At 41.3% G+C, this 18,699-nt stretch overlaps 1 protein-coding gene across 16 annotated transcripts in view; it reads right to left on the bottom strand.

The window, feature by feature from the left end:
* PXK (PX domain containing serine/threonine kinase like) overlaps positions 1–18,699 on the bottom strand; it is a 75,317-nt gene that overhangs the window by 31,606 nt on the left and 25,012 nt on the right. For all 16 annotated transcript variants that reach the window (XM_067754936.1, XM_067754921.1, XM_067754937.1 and 13 more), the window contains exons 2-4: positions 18,269–18,319; positions 16,389–16,436; positions 8,179–8,365 (exon numbers count right to left, since the gene is read on the bottom strand). In XM_067754936.1, the coding sequence (XP_067611037.1) occupies positions 8,179–8,365; positions 16,389–16,436; positions 18,269–18,319 (286 nt within the window). The remainder of the gene's footprint in view (positions 1–8,178; positions 8,366–16,388; positions 16,437–18,268; positions 18,320–18,699) is intronic.

Raw genomic sequence — 18,699 nt, 5'->3', positions numbered from 1 at the left:
ATGAAATGTTGCTCCAAGTGATATTTATCCCGCCTTCATTCCTCATGAAATTATAGCTTTCACCAACAAAGAAGCGATTAGCCTTAAATATATACATACTGGAAATAAAAGCCAGTGTTTTAGAAAAACATCCATGTACAGCAACAATATGGTTCTACGGTGGGAAATTACCGTATGCCTGTTTACTGGAAAAAAATCCACCCTTCTCTTTGTGTTTATTTATCATGAGAACGTTTCCCCCTTCTAAGAAGACAATGAAAGGAGGAAGTTCTTTAAAGTTCACTGTATAAGGAAATTATCAGAATAACTGTGTTTTTACATTTCCTGCAAAAAGCAACATCTATAATTTGCTATTTTCCCTCAATGTAGTGAGTGAATGAAGCCACACTGGATCCCTGAAAGCAAAGAGCAATCCTGCAAATTCACTGTGGAACTGCACCTCTGCCTAGCATTAGTTACATCCCAGGCACGAGGGATTTAGCAGAAATGTTTTCCATGTGTCAAAATGACCTAGTCTGGAATTAACTACGCCGAGAGCTAGGCAAACAATATCATTTTGATATATTTTACAGTACATTATGAATTGAAGTTTGGGGAAGAAAACAATCTTACTGACTCAATATGTAAAGTGTCAGTGCTGTCCACACAAAAGAGAACATGAGATGACAGACACAGAACAGACTCCATTTACATTTGTTTTAACTACTCCAATGTGACAACACATTTGGAGAGAGGTTCGGAGTGGAAGAAGCAGATGAATTTTTATAACCGACACTGGGAACTCTGAACCTCCTCTATAAGTAATACGGATATAAAATGCTTTTAGTATTTCCAAAATAACTTGAACATAAACTGCTTAAAAAGATATTCTTTTACGTGAAAATCATAACAACTTTGAGGAGGATTATGAAAAATAATTTTCTAAATGGGATACAATGTCATTCTCAGAGACTGTAAAGGACAATTGGTTCAAAACTAACAGTGACTCATAATTCCCCACAATATCATTATTCCACAATGTTTACTGTACGCTACTATGTATTATACATTGTTTTAGGAATGGGGGAAACAGCTGTGAGCAAGTGGAATATGGTAGATTTGTTACTGGCAAATTAAGGACTAGAAAATAGCTTTTTTTACCTTTGGGGTCAGGGAATTGTAGACAGGACATTTTCTTTCCTCTGAACTATGATTTATTGTCAGTAAATCACAGGACTACCATGCTCCCGATATTAATCCCTTCTCTCCCCAGATTCAGGTAACACACTTCCAACCTAAACATCTACTCCTCTGCTAAGAAGCCCTTATTGGGGCCCCATTTCCTTCCCAAATCAAGACCAAGCTTCTAGCTCTGGCTCTACCTTACCCTTCTGTCTCTACCCCCCACAGTGTATGAGCCTCACACTCTTTTCACTGAGATTTGCCTGCCAAGGCCCCTGAAGACTGGTCTACCTCCACCCCTTGGCATTTTCTATTCCTATCCATCTATCCTTTGAGGCTTAGCCCACATTTGCTGCTCCCCTAGCCGGGACTCCCTCCCTTCTTCCCTCCTCTGCACACTTCGGTGCTACTCGTGTCCCTCTTCTATGGGATCCTGTCTCACATTAGGGCTACTGTCTTCCACTAGACTGTGAACTCTGGCTGGAAAGAAATAACTTAACAGGGCAGAGCCCACAGCCATACGAAAATACTTCTTTCTCTCTGGGAGCACTGGCCCTTGCCTCTTGGCCTGGCTAACTTCTACTCACCCCGCAGATCTCTATGTAGGTATCACCTCTTCTGGGAAGCCTTCCTCCATCTTCAGATCTGGATCATCTGCACCCTGACCCCCACCCTCAAGGTGCTGCCATATTTTTAACCTGCCACAGTCTTCACCTGTCAATCTCCCTGCAGAAGTGCCATGGGGTGGGCATGGGATTAGGAGACTATTCATTCCTCGGTGCTGTATTCGTAGCACCTGGCACATAGTGGGTACACAATAAATAGCTGATGAAGTAAGAACTAAGGGTTCAATACATGTTCAATGGATGTGGACACTCCCTCCCATTAGAACATGAAATCCATGAAAAGGAAGGCATTTGCCCTCCATTTCTCTAGCACTGACACATGGGAAAAGCTGCATGCTCGGTAGTTGCTGATAAACAAGCCCCAGACACGAAATGCAGAGCGATGCCTTCAAGTCCATCCTGTGCTTCCCTCAGAGCTCAGACTTCTCAGCTCAGAACGTACCAGCTGCCCCCACTGTGTGCAGCCTTTGACGTCCTAGATCCCAGCCCCGTGGGATGACTAAAGGGAATAAACACTGACTCCTCCTATCCCACAACTAGGCTCCAGATACCCCAAACTACTACAGCATGTGATATTGCAGCGGCCTGCAAAGCGGATGTGGGCCTCCAGCCTCTCTGAAGCATCCTGCTCTTGTTCTGAATATAATCTCATCTTCCCTCCCAACCTCCCCTCCTGCCCAATCCCTCTCTCACTCCCTCCTTCCCTTCATCTTGGAGTCCTCTACTATCTGACCTGTTCATAGGATTCCTGGGCTTTTAGGACTAGAAGAGAGCTTCGACACTACCTGGTCCACTGTCCCCACCCCCACCTCCTGTGTTATAGGTTGGGACCTCAAGGCCTACAGAGTGGAGATGCTGCTAATAAAAAAGCTGGGACCAGGACACAGGCCTCTTGATTTCTGGTCCAAGTGACTTCTGCGTGGACATTAAAAGCTTCCTTACGGAGTCGTTTACCGGGCAAAGACGGCTACAGTGCAGTGAAGCACCCTGCTAACAAGATGAATAAGGTGGTGTGTGTGTGCGTGCATGCCTGTGTTTCCCAACACAAACCCCTCATGACCGGGAGACACCTGTTTTCCCTGTACAGTAGCTGGCCCTCAATTAGACTTTCTAATTCAAATGAACACCCCGAAACCTGCCCTCAACAAAGCACCAAGGACCTATTTCCCTTCTGTGAATTTGGTCATAAGGAAAACATACGAAAAAGAAAAAAGGGACCAGCAATCCCAAGCTGGGGACCCAGGGAGGAGACGAGGCAGCTGCTGATGTCCTCCGAGCTCCTAGTCACCCATCTCCTGGGGAACGGCTGTTATCAACAGTTCCCCTCCAACAAAGCACCTCTGGGCTCAGTCAGAGCAACAGGCAGGAATGTGAGCATGGTGATTTCGGCCACATTTGAATGCAGAACTCAAATCCTGCTGCAGTGAAGCCGGGTGGTGAGCACAGACCATTTGGAAACTGATGAGAGGTAGAGACGTTATCCACATTAAAGGGAAACTGGCTCTGCTTAGGGAAGTGCCAGAAGTGTGAGGTGTGCAGGGAGCCACGCTGTAAGTTTTGGGAAACCTGAACAAGTCTGTCTGGCTTTTCGGGGAATGGCTCAGTTAAGACGGTGTGGAGGAGGCGGCCTGGGTTTCCCTTTCCTGAGGCTGCTGGTGAGTCAGCATAGAGGAAAGACAAGTTCTGACATTTCATGCAAAGGGGGAAATAAATCAGCATTTCTCTGAAAACAGCATCCATCCCTTTACATCAGGACTGTGCCCTCTAAATAGCAGCAGCTTCTTGAGCATTTGAGTTCTGGCAGGAGCCTCTGACAATTTTCTTATACTCCTGCCCACATCTGCTTTGGACTCCTAACTGTCTGCCATGCTGGGAGAGGGGAAAGATCAGGACAAGAGCAGCATGTGAGAGACGTACAATAGAAGGAAATACAGGGATCAGACAACCTTCCAGGGGTTGAGGAGCATTTCAACTGGGAAACATTCAGACACTGGACACTTGTACAATCATACAAATGTGCAACCCTAGGTAAGGCCCTTCTTGGGGGGGGGGGCACTCATGTATAAAACGAGAGGGTTCTCCTGGAACTCATCAATGAGCTCGGTAAAGTTGCAGGATACAAAATTAATATACAGAAGCTGGTTGCATTTCTGTGTACTAACAACACACTATCAGAAAGAAAAAGTAAGAAAACAATTCCATTTACAATCACATCAAAAAGAATAAAATACCTAGGAATAAGTCCAACTAAAGAGGTAAAAGACCTGTACTTCGTAAACACTAAGACCCTAATGAAAGAAATTGAAGAGGACACAAACAGATGGAAAGATATACCATGTTCATGGATTGGAAGAATTAGTATTGCTAAAATGACTGTACTACCCAAGGCAATTTACAGATTCAGTGCAATCCCTATCAAATACTGCTGGCATTTTTCACAGAGCTAGAAGAAATAATTCTAAATTTGTACGGAAACACAAAAGATCTTGAATAGCCAAAACAATCTTGAGAAAGAAGAACAAGCTGGAAGTATCATGCTCCTGATTTCAAAGTATACTACAGAGTTACAGTAATCAGAACAGTATGGTATTGACATGCACGTGCACACATGCACATGCATATACAGAGAACAAAGGAACAGAAGAGAGAACCCAGAAATGAACCCATACTTCTATAAGCAGTTAATCCACGACAAAGGAGGCAAGAATACACTATGGAGAAAAGGCAGCCTCTTCAATAAATGGTACTGGGAAAACTAGACAGCTACATGCAATAGAACCAAACTGGCTACTCTCTCACATCATATACAAAAATAAACTAAAAAATGGATTAAAGACGTAAAATAAGACCTAAAACCATAAAACTCCTAGAAGAAAACATAGGTGGTAAGCTCTTTGACACTGGTCTTAGTGATATTTTTTTGGTTATGTCTCCTCAGGCAAGGGAAAAACAGAAAGCAAAAACCAACAAATGGGACCTAATCAAACTTAAAAGCTTTTGCACAGCAAAGGAAACCATGAACAAAACAAAAAGGCCATCTACTGAATGGGAGAACATATTTGCAAAAAATATGGCTGACAAGTGGTTAATATCCAAAATATACAAAGAACTCATACAACTCAACATCAAAAAACCAAACAACCCTATTAAAAAATGGGCAGAGTACTTGAATAGACATTTTTCCAAAGACAACATACAGATGGCCAACAGGCATATGAAAAGATGCTCAACACTACTAACCATCACGGAAATGCAAATCAAAACCACAATGAGGTATCACCTCATACCCATCAGAAGGGCTATCATCAAAAAGACCACAAATAAAAATCAAGTGTTGGTAAAGATGTGGAGAAAAGAGAACCGTTGTGCACTGCTGGTGAGAATGTAACGTGGTGCAGCCACTATGGAAAATGATATGGAGGTTCCTCAAAAACTTAAAAGTAGAACTACCATGTGATTCAGCAATTCCACTCCTGGGTATATATCAGAAGAAAATGAAAATGAAAATTAGAAAAAAATATATGCACCCCCATGTTCATTGTGGCATTATTTACAATAGCCAAGATATGGAAGCAATCTAAGAGTCACAATGGAATATTAATCAGCCACAAAAAAAGAATGAAATTTGCAACCACATGGATGGATACAGTCAATAACTATGTAATATCTTTGTATGGTGACATATTGTAAGTTGACATCATCAACTTTTCATGATGATTATTTTGAAATGTATAGAAACATCAAATCACAATGTTGTGTAACAGGAACTAACATATTCTTCAAAAACAAACAAACTCATAGAAAAAGAGATCAGATTTGTGGTTACGAGAGGTGGGGGCTAGGGGGGATAGGGGGATGGGGAATTGAATGAAGGTGGCCAAAAGGTACAAACTTCCACTTATAAGATAAATAAGTACTAGGGATGTAATACACAACATGATAATTATAATTAACAATGCTGTACATTATATATGAAATTTAACAAGAGAGTAGATCCTAAGAGTTCTCATCACAAGGAAAAAATTTTTTTCTATTTAATTTTGCGTCTGTATGAGATGAGAGATGTTCACTAAACTTACTGTGATAATCATTTCACAATGTATGTAAGTCAAATCATTATGCTGTACACCTTAAACTTATACAGTGCTGTATATCAATTATATCTCAATAAAACCGGAAGGAAAACAACAACAAAAAATAACATTAAAAAATAAAACGGGAGGGTTAGTTTTGATACGTCTGCTCCAAGATTCCTGCTAGCTCTGATCCCTGGCAACTCAAGGTACTTCCGGTATAAGCTCCCCGAGAACAGGAAGCACATCTTCTTCACACCTGCACCCCAACACCCAGCCCTGCACCCAGCACATGGCATAGGCAGAGCAGACAGTCAAGGTTTATGGAATGAATGGCATCATCATGTGTGCACTACACCTTGACACTTGCCCTGGGAGAACATTAGCAGACACCCTCAGGAAAAAATGTGGACAAACCAATGAAGAGGGCTGGGTTGGGACTGATTTGATAAAAGTCAATCCAGGGACTTCCCTGGTGGCGCAGTGGTTAAGAATCCACCTGCCAATGCAGGGGACACAGGTTCGAGCCCTGCTTCGGGAAGATCCCACATGCCATGGAGCAACTAGGCCTGTGCGCCACAACTATTGAGCCTCAGCTCTAGGGCCCGCGAGCCACAACTACTGAGCCCGCATGCCACAACTACTGAAGCCCACATGCCTGGAGCCCGTGCTCCGCAACAAGAGAAGCCACCACAATGAGAAGCCCGCACACCGCAACGAAGACCCAACTCAGCCAAAAATAAATAAATTAAAAAAAAAAAAAAGTCAATCCAGAAGGCCCATGATCTGAATTCTGAGAACAAGTGAGGTAAATAAAGCACGGTGAATTGAAAGCCAAGCGAGATCTACTCTGAAAGAATGCGAGCTGTCCTGGGAGCCCCTTTTCTCCTACGTGAACCGAGAAACAAGTGGGGGAAGGATGCAAGCCTTGTAACAATTCATTGTTACTTACAGTAAATGTGAGTGTGAAATTAACTTTCCTTCACTTGATTGCATTCTAGAAATGCATTTTTCTTACAGGCACTTCCATTAGAAGATGGCAGGTACATTCTAGGACAAGGCTTCTCAAACTTTAAGTATGCATGCAAACCACATGGCAACCTTGTTAAAACCACATCCTGATCCTAGGTTTAGGCTGGGGCCTAAATCCTGCATTACTGACAAGCTCCCAGTGATGCCAGTGCTGCTGTCAAAGGACCACACTGCAAGTAGCAAGTTCTAACTGTGGTTTTCAAACTCGGTGGCAATTAGAATCTCTAGGGGAGCTTTACAAATTAGGAATCCAATCCACAGATATTCTGATTTAACTGGCATGAATGCAGCCTGGGCATCAGGATTTTTTAAAGCTCCCCAGGTGGATTATATTATGCAGAAAAGTTTGGTGCCTGACAAGTAGTCCTCTATTTCCCTCTATCTGACACAGAAATAAAAGTGTCTCCCTCCAATTACTTCAAAAGCAGCCCCTCTATCTGACGCAGAAATAAAAGTGTCTCCCCCCAATTACTTCAAAAGCAGCGTTCTGAGGACCTAAAATGTAGCCGGTAAACAATCTGTTCTCTTAGCAAGGAAATCAGCTTATTAATAATACCCAGAGTTCCACTTAGACTCTAAGCATGGTTTAGTTTTAAAAAACCAGTTGAATTCTAGTCACTGGTTCAGTTCTACAACAGTTTCTATTGGTCTCTTCAAGGCCACGCCAGAGTGTATTAAATATTTAATCACTCATTCTGCTGACAACGGGCTTACATTACTGATGCTAGCTTTGTGTGTGACTGGCACCCTTTCCAACTCAGGCCCCTGGCTGCCACCCTGACCCAGGGAAGGTTTGGAAGAGAACTACCTCTTCTTTAGGCTTTGCACAGAGTGGATTTCAGCAAGCAACGGGGAAGACACAGAAAGAACACTTCTGGATCACTGTTGTGTTTAAAGTAATTCCCAGGAAAACCAGGCATAGTATATACTGTAAACACAAAAACAGAGCCAAATACAAATCAAATTGAGATTACTGTATAGATTATTGTGGACTATTTACTCTCTGTTTTGTCAGGGAAGATAATAAAGACAAGACTCTGTACACAGACAATAAGTTCTCCTCCATATTTTTCTAAACAGACATCACAAACATTTTAGAACAATGTTCTTCTTATATATCTACGGTAAAAATACAATCAGGTAATTATTAGTAAATGAATAACACCCTATAACAGATGTACACATCTCCTCATTTGGAAGGAGAATTTCTCCCACGTGTATTATCTCCAGCAAAGAAAAGCGCCTCTTTTGTCCCGGGACTGTAGCTGATAGATCCCTCTACTTACCAGTATAGCTTGCAGAATAGTTGTTTGGATCTAAAAACTTCTTAACCAGCTCACAATTAGACAAGATATGATTTGTGGTGATAACGTTGAGATAGTTCTGAAGACCTTTCTGCCTCTCAGCTATGAACTCACGATCCATGTTACCAATCAATTTTTTGGGAGGAAGAGGTAGACTTAGGCCTGCAATCTTTAATTAAAAAAAAAAAAGTATTATACTCATGTCATCCCCAAATAAGATACATTATCAGAATCCTGAGCCATCATATTTCATTAGGTCTAAGGTATTTTAGGATGCATCCTAATTTGTCAAACTATAAAAATGTGAAAAACCGTAACAACTAAGAATTGATAAGATGCTTTATTCAGCGTAGCAACTTTAAAACTTAATTTTGTAATGTGGTTTTCTTTTTATCAAACATATACATGAACATAATTTCAAGAGTCAAATAGTTCTTTTTTTATTATTACTAGCAGTCCCACAGTGCTCCTACTACCCCCCCTCAACAGGTGACATATCCATTCCCCACTCCCCAGAGGCAGCCACATTCAACGCTTTCGGCTGATCTTCTGGAATAGGGGACTGTTCACATTGTTATGTCTTGATTTTTCACTTTTAGGCATTATCTGTAAGTTTCTAATTATGGAAGATTAGGATTAAGTTCTCTTTCACAATCCTAATCTCATTCCATACACGTTCTATTACTACTCCTTCCAATATAGTGATGTTATAATTTTATTTAGTGCAATATTCATATTTACATTAGGTAAATGATATTCACAACTGAGCCAAAGAGCATGCTTATTATTCCTTTCTGTCAATTAGTAGTCTTTTTAAGTTTTCTATTCAACTCCAAACTCTCCGCCTAAGCCTTTTCTCAACACATTCAGATACAAAGATGTATCAATTTTATCTTCTTAAGGAGTACCTTCCAGAACCCACCAACATGCTCCAAGCAGGACTGGTGGTCCCTATACCTGCTGCAAAGCTGGCATCCTGGGACCTCCCTTCACCATCATGCTGGAGAAGTTTTTGCCCTTTCTCCTGCTGAACCCCATTTCTATATCCATACCTGCCCTTTTTTTAGATAATTCCCTGACTTTGGGTGGAGATACCCTCTGTCAGCTTCCTAAAAAGGGAGCAAGGGAGATAAGTGTTTTGAAACGTTGCATGTTAAAAAATGTTTTTATTCTACCCTCACACTTGATTGATAACGAGTCTTGATATGGAATTCTAAGTTGGAAATACATTTCTTCCTCAGAATTTTTAGGAGCTACATTATTGTCTTTTAGTTTCTGGTGCTGCTGTTAAAGGTTCAAGCAGTAGATTCTTCATTCTGGTTTTTTTCTCTCCCTGGAAGCTTGTAGGATCTTCTCTTTGACCTCGGTTTGTGAATTCCATGTGCCTTTATATGGCTCTATTTTCATTCTCTGTGCTGAGTACTCGGCCCTTTCAATCTAGAAACTAATATCCTTACATTCTTTGGTATTTTCTTGTATTAGGTCATTATTTCTTCCTCTCCATTCCCTTTGCTTTCTTTTTCTAGAACTCCTGTTTTCCAATGTTGGACTTTCTGGACTGGTCCTCTATTCTTATCTTTTCGCTCCCATTTTCCACCTATGTTAAACATTTTCTCCCTGGGATATTTCCTCTATCTTTCAGCCCTTCTAAAGAGTTTTCATTCCTACTGTTATCTTTTTTACTTCTAAATACTTTTCTTTCCTTAATAGCATCCTGATGTAATGTAATGCAATTTTTAATCTGAGATTATAAAAGACAATTTTTCTAAGAACCTGTGACCTCACTCTCTTTAGCTCTTTCCTCTTAGGCTGGACAGATCCTCCCAAAAGAATCTTCCAGTCTCCTGCCTGGAGGGTCTACGCCTGACTGCCAGTATTCTGGGAGCTGAAAGGAAGAAGAGGGCTTGGCTGGGGGTAGGGGTGGGGAGTAGTCAGGTCTCCTGTTTGTTATGTAAATTTTCCAACTATGCCTGCATTCTCCAGTCCAAAGACTGTTCTACCCTCCCTAGAGAATAAACTCAGTTTTTCTACTGGAGGGAGAAGAGCAGCCATAAATTGCTCACATGGGGAGACTTGGTGATCTGACTGCTTAAACATACTTTCAACTCCTGATTTTAGCTTGACCTCAGCCCAGGCTGCAGGCAGCAGCTGGTGCTGTCAATTGCTAAATCTTTTGGAGGTTCTGTAGTATAAACTGGGACCCAATGGGGTTAGCCACCCTCACTGCCATCTCAGAATTCTGCCTTCCCATATCTGCTTAATTAGTTAGCTCTCACCCATTGGATTTTCAGTTTCAAATGTTTTTGTTGTAGTTTTCTCCTCTCCTATTCTATTTGTCCTTGAGGGTGTGTGTGTGTGTGTGTGTGTGTGTGTGTGTGTGTGTAAGATCAATTTACTGTTGTTTTAGAGTGGCTTCGGGAGAGAGGAAAAGTAAATGCGGGTGCTCAATCTATCGTTTTCCAGATCATTTAAAACTTTGAGTCCTGGGCTTCCCTGGTGGCGCAGTGGTTAAGAATCCACCTGCCAATGCAGGGGACAAGGGTTCGATCCCTGGTCCGGGAAGATCCCACATGCCGCAGAGCAACTAAGCCCGTGCGCCACAACTACTGAGCCTGCGCTCTAGAGCCTGCGAGCCACAACTACTGAAGCCCAGGCGCCTAGAGCCCGTGATCAGCCACAAGAGAAGCCACCATGATGAGAAGCCCACGCACCGCAACGAAGAGTAGCCCCCACTCACCACAACTAGAGAAAGCCCGCACACAGGAACGAAGACCCGATGCAGCCGAAAATAAATTAATTAAATAAATTTAAAAAAACAAACTTAGCATATCCCTCAATTATAAATGTAGGCCATAAACCTGGTATTATTAGCAATATCTGACTTTTGCCACTAAAAGAAATCACAGATATTTAAATATTAAATTATAGTGGCTGAAGATATCTTGAAATAAAAATAACAAACAACAAAAAAACTTTATAAGTCCTTTTTCTCTTTTGGCCACACCGAGCGGCATGCAGGATCGTAGATCCCCAACCAGGGATCAAACCTGGGCCCCTGGCAGTGAAAGCACGGAGTCCTAACCACTGGACTGCCAGGTAACTCCCTATGAATCTATTTTTTAAACTTAAAAAAACAAAGTGTCAGATTGGTATCTTAATTTAATGAGCAAAACTGCTTTCAAAGAGCACTGCTAGTCTACACTTGTACGTAGATTAGAGCTGTCCAAGTGGCATGTGTATTGATCAAGGGGAAGGTCTAAAGAGAAGGGCATCTTGAATTCAGACAAGCATGTCATGTAAATCACCCATGTGAATGAACCTAACTTAGCCTGTTCCACTCTGTTGTATTTTTCAAACAATGCTGAAGACCTTGAACTTGATATTGGGCAAGATGAAGAGGTTGGTTGACAATTCTAAATTGCCTATTTCTCCAAAATATTTATGAAAATATGTCAGAACATACTTAGAGTGAATTTTCAACCATGGCAAAATTCATTGCCAGATGACACACTTCAATTTCAGGTTGTTTTCCTCACTCATACAATTAGGCTTTACGTAACAGCAGCTCCTTTATTAGCTAAATACAAAGCATACTTATGAAGAAAGCACATCACTCAGCTAGCACACATCCAAGCCAATCGTTTTATTATTAGTTTTGTTCAGGAGCATTGAGTAATACAGGGGAATCAAAGGTAATATATTACTGAAAACATAACTGATTTCTTTTAAAAGCTCCCTTATTAAGTTGCAGGATATAATCTCATTTGTGTGTGTATGTATGTGTGTGTGTGTATAAGCCCAGGCATATAGTTATACGTGCACCAAAAACGTCTAAAAGGACTCACACTACCTGCTTGAGAATAGCTACCTCTGGGAGTGGGTTGGTGAATTAATTTTTATTTCTATACTATGAAATGTTAACATTTCTCATTTACTACTTTTTTCAATTAAAAAAAAGAAAGAAAAATCCCTTTTGCTCATCAAAGTGATCATATACACAACAAGGATTTTTTTTAAAATTACTATCAGCCAATATCAGCGCATTTTCCTGCACTACCTGCCCAAGAGCGGACCCAGCTGAACCTCACACATCACTCGGAATGGACAGTCACATCTGACAACATTGGATTCAAACCCCAACAGGGCTATTTTTTTGGGGGGGGGGTGCTATTTTTCATTCATGAATTTGATAAGCTATCTGTTTCAAACTTTGTGGCCTCCAAGCTTGAACCAATCTTTTTTTTCATGCTTCATTTCTCTTTAGGAAAATGTATTGATCTGCCCAGACATCCCATCAGCTCTTCCAAATCAACAGGTGAAACAGAGTTCTTTGCCAACAGCTGTGATTAGAGTGTCCCTGCCATGTCAGTCTGCTAGACAGATGGGAGGTGTTTTCCTGCCCTGGTTTAAGATCTCACAATAAATATTCCTAAAAGTATTAAAACTATGCTGTGTGTGTTACTTTAAAATCTTGCCTTTGAGGGACTTCCCTGGTGGTCCAGTGGTTAAGACTCCGTGCTCCCAATTCAGGGGCCCTGGGTTCGATCCCTGGTCAGGGAACTAGATCCCACGTGCCACAACTAAAAGCCCACATGCCACAACTAAAAAGATCCCGCATGCCACAATAAAGATCCCGTATGTGGCAACTAAAAGATCCTGCATGCCGCAACAAAGATCCCATGTGCCGCAATTAAGACCCGGCGCAGCCAAATAAATTTTTTTTTTTAAAGTTCACTAATAAATAAATAAATAAATAAAACTAAAATAAAATCTTGCCTTTGAAAGGAGATTAACATTCAACAGAAACTTCTCTTTCAGCTTCCTCCCAGAATTTCTCAAATGCTTACCAGTCACAGAATATAAAATTCAGAACTCCCATGACTAATTAGAAAGGAGGGAGAGAGAGTACTAGCACATAAAGTGATGAAGCCACTAAGTCAGTGATTTCCTAGACACCTCCACAGGGATGGCTTCAAGCCAATCATCCCATTTTTTATTGTTCCCTCTTCAACGTACCCTATGTATTCCCTTCTTGAGTTCCTTGTATAAAGGAAAAGAGAACAAGAAGCCCAGCAGAGAAGTCCCCAAAGTTCCTCCATTCATAAAAGTTCCTCCATTCATAACATCTGCAGAGTGACAAAGCAAAGCGGGGATGACAGCCAAACTGGGGTCTGGAGCCCATAATCTGACCCATGCTAGCCTAGCAGAAGCTTCTAAATTCCATGACAAACTCTATCAGTTTCAAGAAAACTAGCTTTTTGTCTGGAGGAAAAACCTAACTCTGAATCTACTAGTCTCTCATTTCTGTTATCAGACCTTAACGATCTGTAAATTGTCTTCAACTACATTCTAGGGAGTATTCTAGGGAGTTCTAAGCTCTCAACAGACCCTAATTTGTCCCCATTTCCCCCCAGTGTTCAGTAGTCTCTCCTACGTCAACAATGGGCAGTACAGCCAAATCACAAAACATTTGTGCTACAACAGACCTGAGAAGTCATCTGGTTCAGCCCCTTGGCTTCAGACAGGGAGAGTGAGGACAGAGAGAGGAAGTAACTGAGCCCAGGTCTCAGGGCTGGTAAGAGGCAGAGGCTGGGTCCCATGCCAAGTCTGAGGGTTCCCTGCCAGTTCCCATCACTGCAGTTCTTTCTTCTTTTTCTGTGTCGCATGCTATCTCTCTAGATGGTCACCAATTTGATGGTGCCTTTAAAATAAGGTGGTGATTTTTCTTCACTGTTACCACAAGATATGCTCACTATAAAAAGTTGGGAAAGTACAGCTTTTTTTCTGTTTTTCTACTTATACAGCTTGCATGTGTTTACTTGTACCGAACTTGGAAAGTACAGAACAGTATAAAGAACCAGAAATAAACATAACCCATAATCCTGCCACCTGGGGAACCCCATTGTTAACATTTTGGCATATTTCCTTCCAAGCTTTTTTCCTAAACATTTCAATGTAATTATTATATTGCATGTATAATTTTACATCCTGCTGGTTTTTTGGGTTTTTTTGCTTAGGTATGTTTCCTATTGGACTCAGACAACTCTGCGTATGTGTATTACATTTCTCTTTTTTCAGCAGGAACTCATTTATCTGTCAGAAGGGTAATCAGACACTGAAATTCATGGTCACAGTTTTCTTCTGTGGTTTTGGAATCTTTTTGGTCTGTTTTATGGGGTTGTTTTGAAATTATTTTGTTGCCAAAAAGCTGTATGTGCTTTCTTCTGTTTGTTTACTTGGATCCAGAAAAACCTCCCACTGAAATGCTGTCTGGCCATATCCTGCCCAGCACAAGCCAACATCAATACATGTGGATATTTGCATCTGAAATAAGATGCACAGTGAAAGTGCCCATTTTAACAAGGAAAATTACACTGATGCAAAAATAAAATTCTATTATATTAAAAAGGCTATAATTGAATAGTCATGGAGATTCAACTTTATATCCCCAAAGAAAGAACAAATAGGAGATAAAACCCTCCTCCCCACCCCCCATTCTTGGGGGCTAGGCCTAGGCAATTTCAATTTCAGAAGTATTTTTCCCATGATTCTTACTCAGCCATGGCTGAACGGCACTGTACAAAATCACTCCCCCTTCTGGGACTTCCCTGGTGGTGCAGTGGTTAAGAATCCACCTGCCAATGGAGGGGACATGGGTTTGAGCCCTGGTCTGGGAAGATCCCACATGCTGTGGAGCAACTAAGCCCGCAAGCTACAACTACTGAGCCGATGTGCCACAACTACTGAAGCCCGCGTGCCTAGAGCCCATGCACCACAACAAAGAGAAGCCCCCACTTGCCGCAACTAGAGAAAGCCCGTGCACAGCAACAAAGACCCAATGCAGTCAAAAATTTAAAAATTAAATAAATTTATTTTTAAAAAATGTAGACAGACAACATGTGTGAAATGCAGGACCATATGTCAATTACAAGAAGGTCTGCAGATACTCAGGCCAGTTCTACTGGAAGGAAAATAAGGCATTCATGCTTCCAGCAGTGTTGTAAATAATATGAAAGTCTGGACTCTACAAATGCTATTTTTCCAAAGTCTGGTCAATAAAAAATGGCCTTTTGAAGGAAATGAAGCATTACGCTGCCTCCCAGTCAGCAGTCCTCCTGACCTTTGTGGACAGGATCAGAGGTCACTCAGAATGACTGATGATGGCCAATTCACCTCCCAGCTGGGCTGGTCGTAAGCCAAGCACTCTGGCTCAAGGGTTTATGCTACCAATCAAAGCTGAGATATGATACAAGCCCAGTGGTCTTCAATAACCCATGGCCCCTGAAGACCAATCTACCAGGTGAAGACATAGGTGGTATTGCCAGTACCTACGGTGCTAACACTTCTCTAGGACCCTTTGATCATTACCAGCACTAGCTTTGTTTCCAGCTCATCCCTCTTTGCATTATGGCCACCAAGTTACAAACATTTAAATCAAAGGGATTTAGAAATACATATTTAAGAGAAAAAAGTTACACTGAGGGACTTCCCTGGTGGCGCAGTGGTTAAGAATCTGCCTGCCAATGCAGGGGACATGGGTTCTATCCCTTGTCCAGGAAGACCCGACATGCCGTGGGGCAACCAAGCCCGTGCACCACAACTATTGAGCCCGCGTGCCACAACTACTGAAGCCCGCATGCCCTAGAGTCCGTGCTCCGCAACAAGAGTAGCCACTGCAGTGAGAAGCCCGCACACCACAACGAAGAGTAACCCCCGCGCACAGCAACGAAGACCCAATGCAGCCAAAACATAAGTTTAAAAAGTAAAAAAATAAAAAATAAAAAGTTACACTGAAAAAGGCTGAGTCTCTAGTTACTGCTGAGTGTTGTTGATCTGCAATGCTGACTATGCAGCCTTGTTTAAGAGAGTCTGAGAGTCCCAGCTCTCAGTGAACAACTCTAGCAACCCATCTAGTCATTCCTAACCTGCGAAAAGGAGATAACACACAGCATCCCATGATTGTGGTAAGGACGCAGTCTGGCTCAAAGGTACCCAGCTGCAAGGTGATTATTATAAATGATGTTTATTCCCCAAAGTTTATTTTTAGAGTCACACATCATCTGTTTAAAGTATGAGCTTATCTCCTTTGCTAGGGAAATTTGCTAATTTCTTGTTCCTAATATTGTTGTTTCCAACCAGTTTCTAAGATACCCCAAGCAATAAATGTGTCACTGGTGTTTTAAAATAATTACCTGCAAGCTGTTGTTCAGCAAATCAAAGTCACTGTATCTCCTAACAATCTGTAAGAAATAAAAGTGGTGTTTTGATTCAGCAAAGACCATCAATTTTCATTTCCCTATTTAATATTTATTGGCATTTTAGAGCCAAGGCACTTGCATTAAGGGTAGCAGGGCTTATATACCTGGTGCTTAACTTGCTTAACTCAGCAGCCCCAGAAAACAGACCAAGCAGTGCCCCTGAGTTGGCTGGGCCATGGGAAACTGGTTAATGCTAGCCAAACTCGCAAGATGCCAACAGGTAAGAAAGAATGATGACGTATTTGTTTCCAGGGTGAATAGCCCTTTAAGTATTTTTTTTTTATTAACCAGGCACCTAGAAAGATGAATTAATGATTTACCAAAAAAAAAAAAAAGTTTTAGTGAACATGAAATTAAAGTTAAAGCATGTGGACAGTCTTGAGGCCATTTCATCCTTGCCCTGGATAAAACTTCCCCCATTTGAGATCCAACCAGTCTAGAGATTGGACGCATCTGCAGGCAGAGAGGCCACACAGCTCTCTGATTGCCCGTTTCCCCTCTTGGCCAACGGTCCACATCCACTGTGTATGCATTCTTTCTTAGTTATGGTGATGCCATTGATTAGGCCATAGCCAAATTCCACTAGCTCTTCAGTCTCCGGGGAAGGAAGTTATTTTGCTTTCAAAAAGTTTTTTCAATCTTTATTGATGATTCTCAAATATTAGTGTGCATAAGAATTACTTGGAGATCACCTAGGAATTCAGGAATTTAAGGAGGTTAAGTATCAACATTTTTGTTAAGTGTCCCCCAGGACTCTAAAGCATTGGATCTAAAAAACTACATCAAGGGTTGATTTTTCTGGTAGGACATTGCCCTTGGGCCTGTTTGACAAATATACATCAGAAAGTTAAACATGAGGGCATCCCTGATAAGTGCAAAGGAGCAAAAGGTAGTACAATAGTTAACCACAGAGAATGTGCAAATTCCACCCCTGTTCTGTCAGGGATATAAGCGTGACCTTGGACCAGTTACTTACCTTTTGAATGTAAAATGGGGCTAATACTATCACACAGAACTGCCTTTAAAGGGCTAAGTGAATTAATGTGCCTAACAATAAATGCTCAACTGATGTTAAATAGTATAATTAGTCCAACAAAAAGCAGTTTGAATTTTCAGGCAAAGAAAAGACCAAGTATGGGTCACTGAGGTCAAAGACTGCTTAAGGTGAGAGGTAAGGTTCAACCTGGGCTATGAAGGACAAGGTAAGATTTTTGGAAGGCAGGAGGGTCATTATAATTACTAAAGCAGGAAAGAAATGGTCCCTGTACAGAATTCAGCCACCCTCTGCAAGTCAGCTGGGATGGGAAGCACCTCTAGATGTGTATAGTAAGTTCTGCCTCTCTGAGGCCACCTGTGAGGAAAGCAGGCCCTGGGGCTGTAAGCAGATCCTTACCTATGGTCAGTGTGGGAACTAGCACTAGAAATTGTCCATGACTGGACTTGGGAGTCCATGAAATGCACAATGTCCAGGGCACTGTCTCACCCTTCTACCTGGTGGACTGAACGTTAACCTGCCTCACCCAACAAGCCATGGCTTCAGGTGAGGTTTGAATTACTAGGAACAAAACAAGTAATTTGCCTAGCCCACTTACTCTGTGTCCACCTGGAGAACAGATTCCTACTCTCTGTAGTAACATACACGAATTAAACTGAACAACTGGGAACATAAAAGCCTTTTATAATACATGTGTTAGAGCTAAACGTTTATATCTAAAAGACATATGATTAATATAGTTTTTCCAGATTTTTAGATGCCCCAAGTCAGAATTTTGTTTAAACATTTTTCTAATGACAAAAAAAAAAAAAAAGCTTACCTGCCAGCTATTTTCTACAGAAATTCCTCTTTGTACCCGAATGATATATTCCTAAAAAAGAAGGGGGAAAGAGCCTCAATTACAAAACACCCAAATCATGCAGCTATATGGATGGACCTAGAAATTACCATACTAAGTGAAGTAGGTCAGACAGAGAAAAACATATATCATAAGATATCACTTATATGTGGAATCTAAAAAAAAAAAAAATACAAATGAACTTATTTACAAAACAGAAATAGACTAACAGATATAGAAAATAAACTTATGGTTACCAAAGGGGAAAGTGGGGGCCGGGGGGGAGGGATAAATTAGGAGTTTGGGATTAAAATATACACATTACTATATATAAAACAGATAACTAACAAGGACCTACTGTATAGCACAGGGAACTCTACTCAATATCTTGTAATAACCTGTAATGGAAAAGA

This window comes from Pseudorca crassidens, chromosome 10 (genome assembly GCF_039906515.1).
Source record: "Pseudorca crassidens isolate mPseCra1 chromosome 10, mPseCra1.hap1, whole genome shotgun sequence".
Lineage (NCBI taxonomy): Eukaryota > Metazoa > Chordata > Mammalia > Artiodactyla > Delphinidae > Pseudorca > Pseudorca crassidens.
The sequence above is the reverse complement of the archived record's forward strand: the minus strand, read 5'-3'. Positions and strand labels throughout refer to the sequence as shown.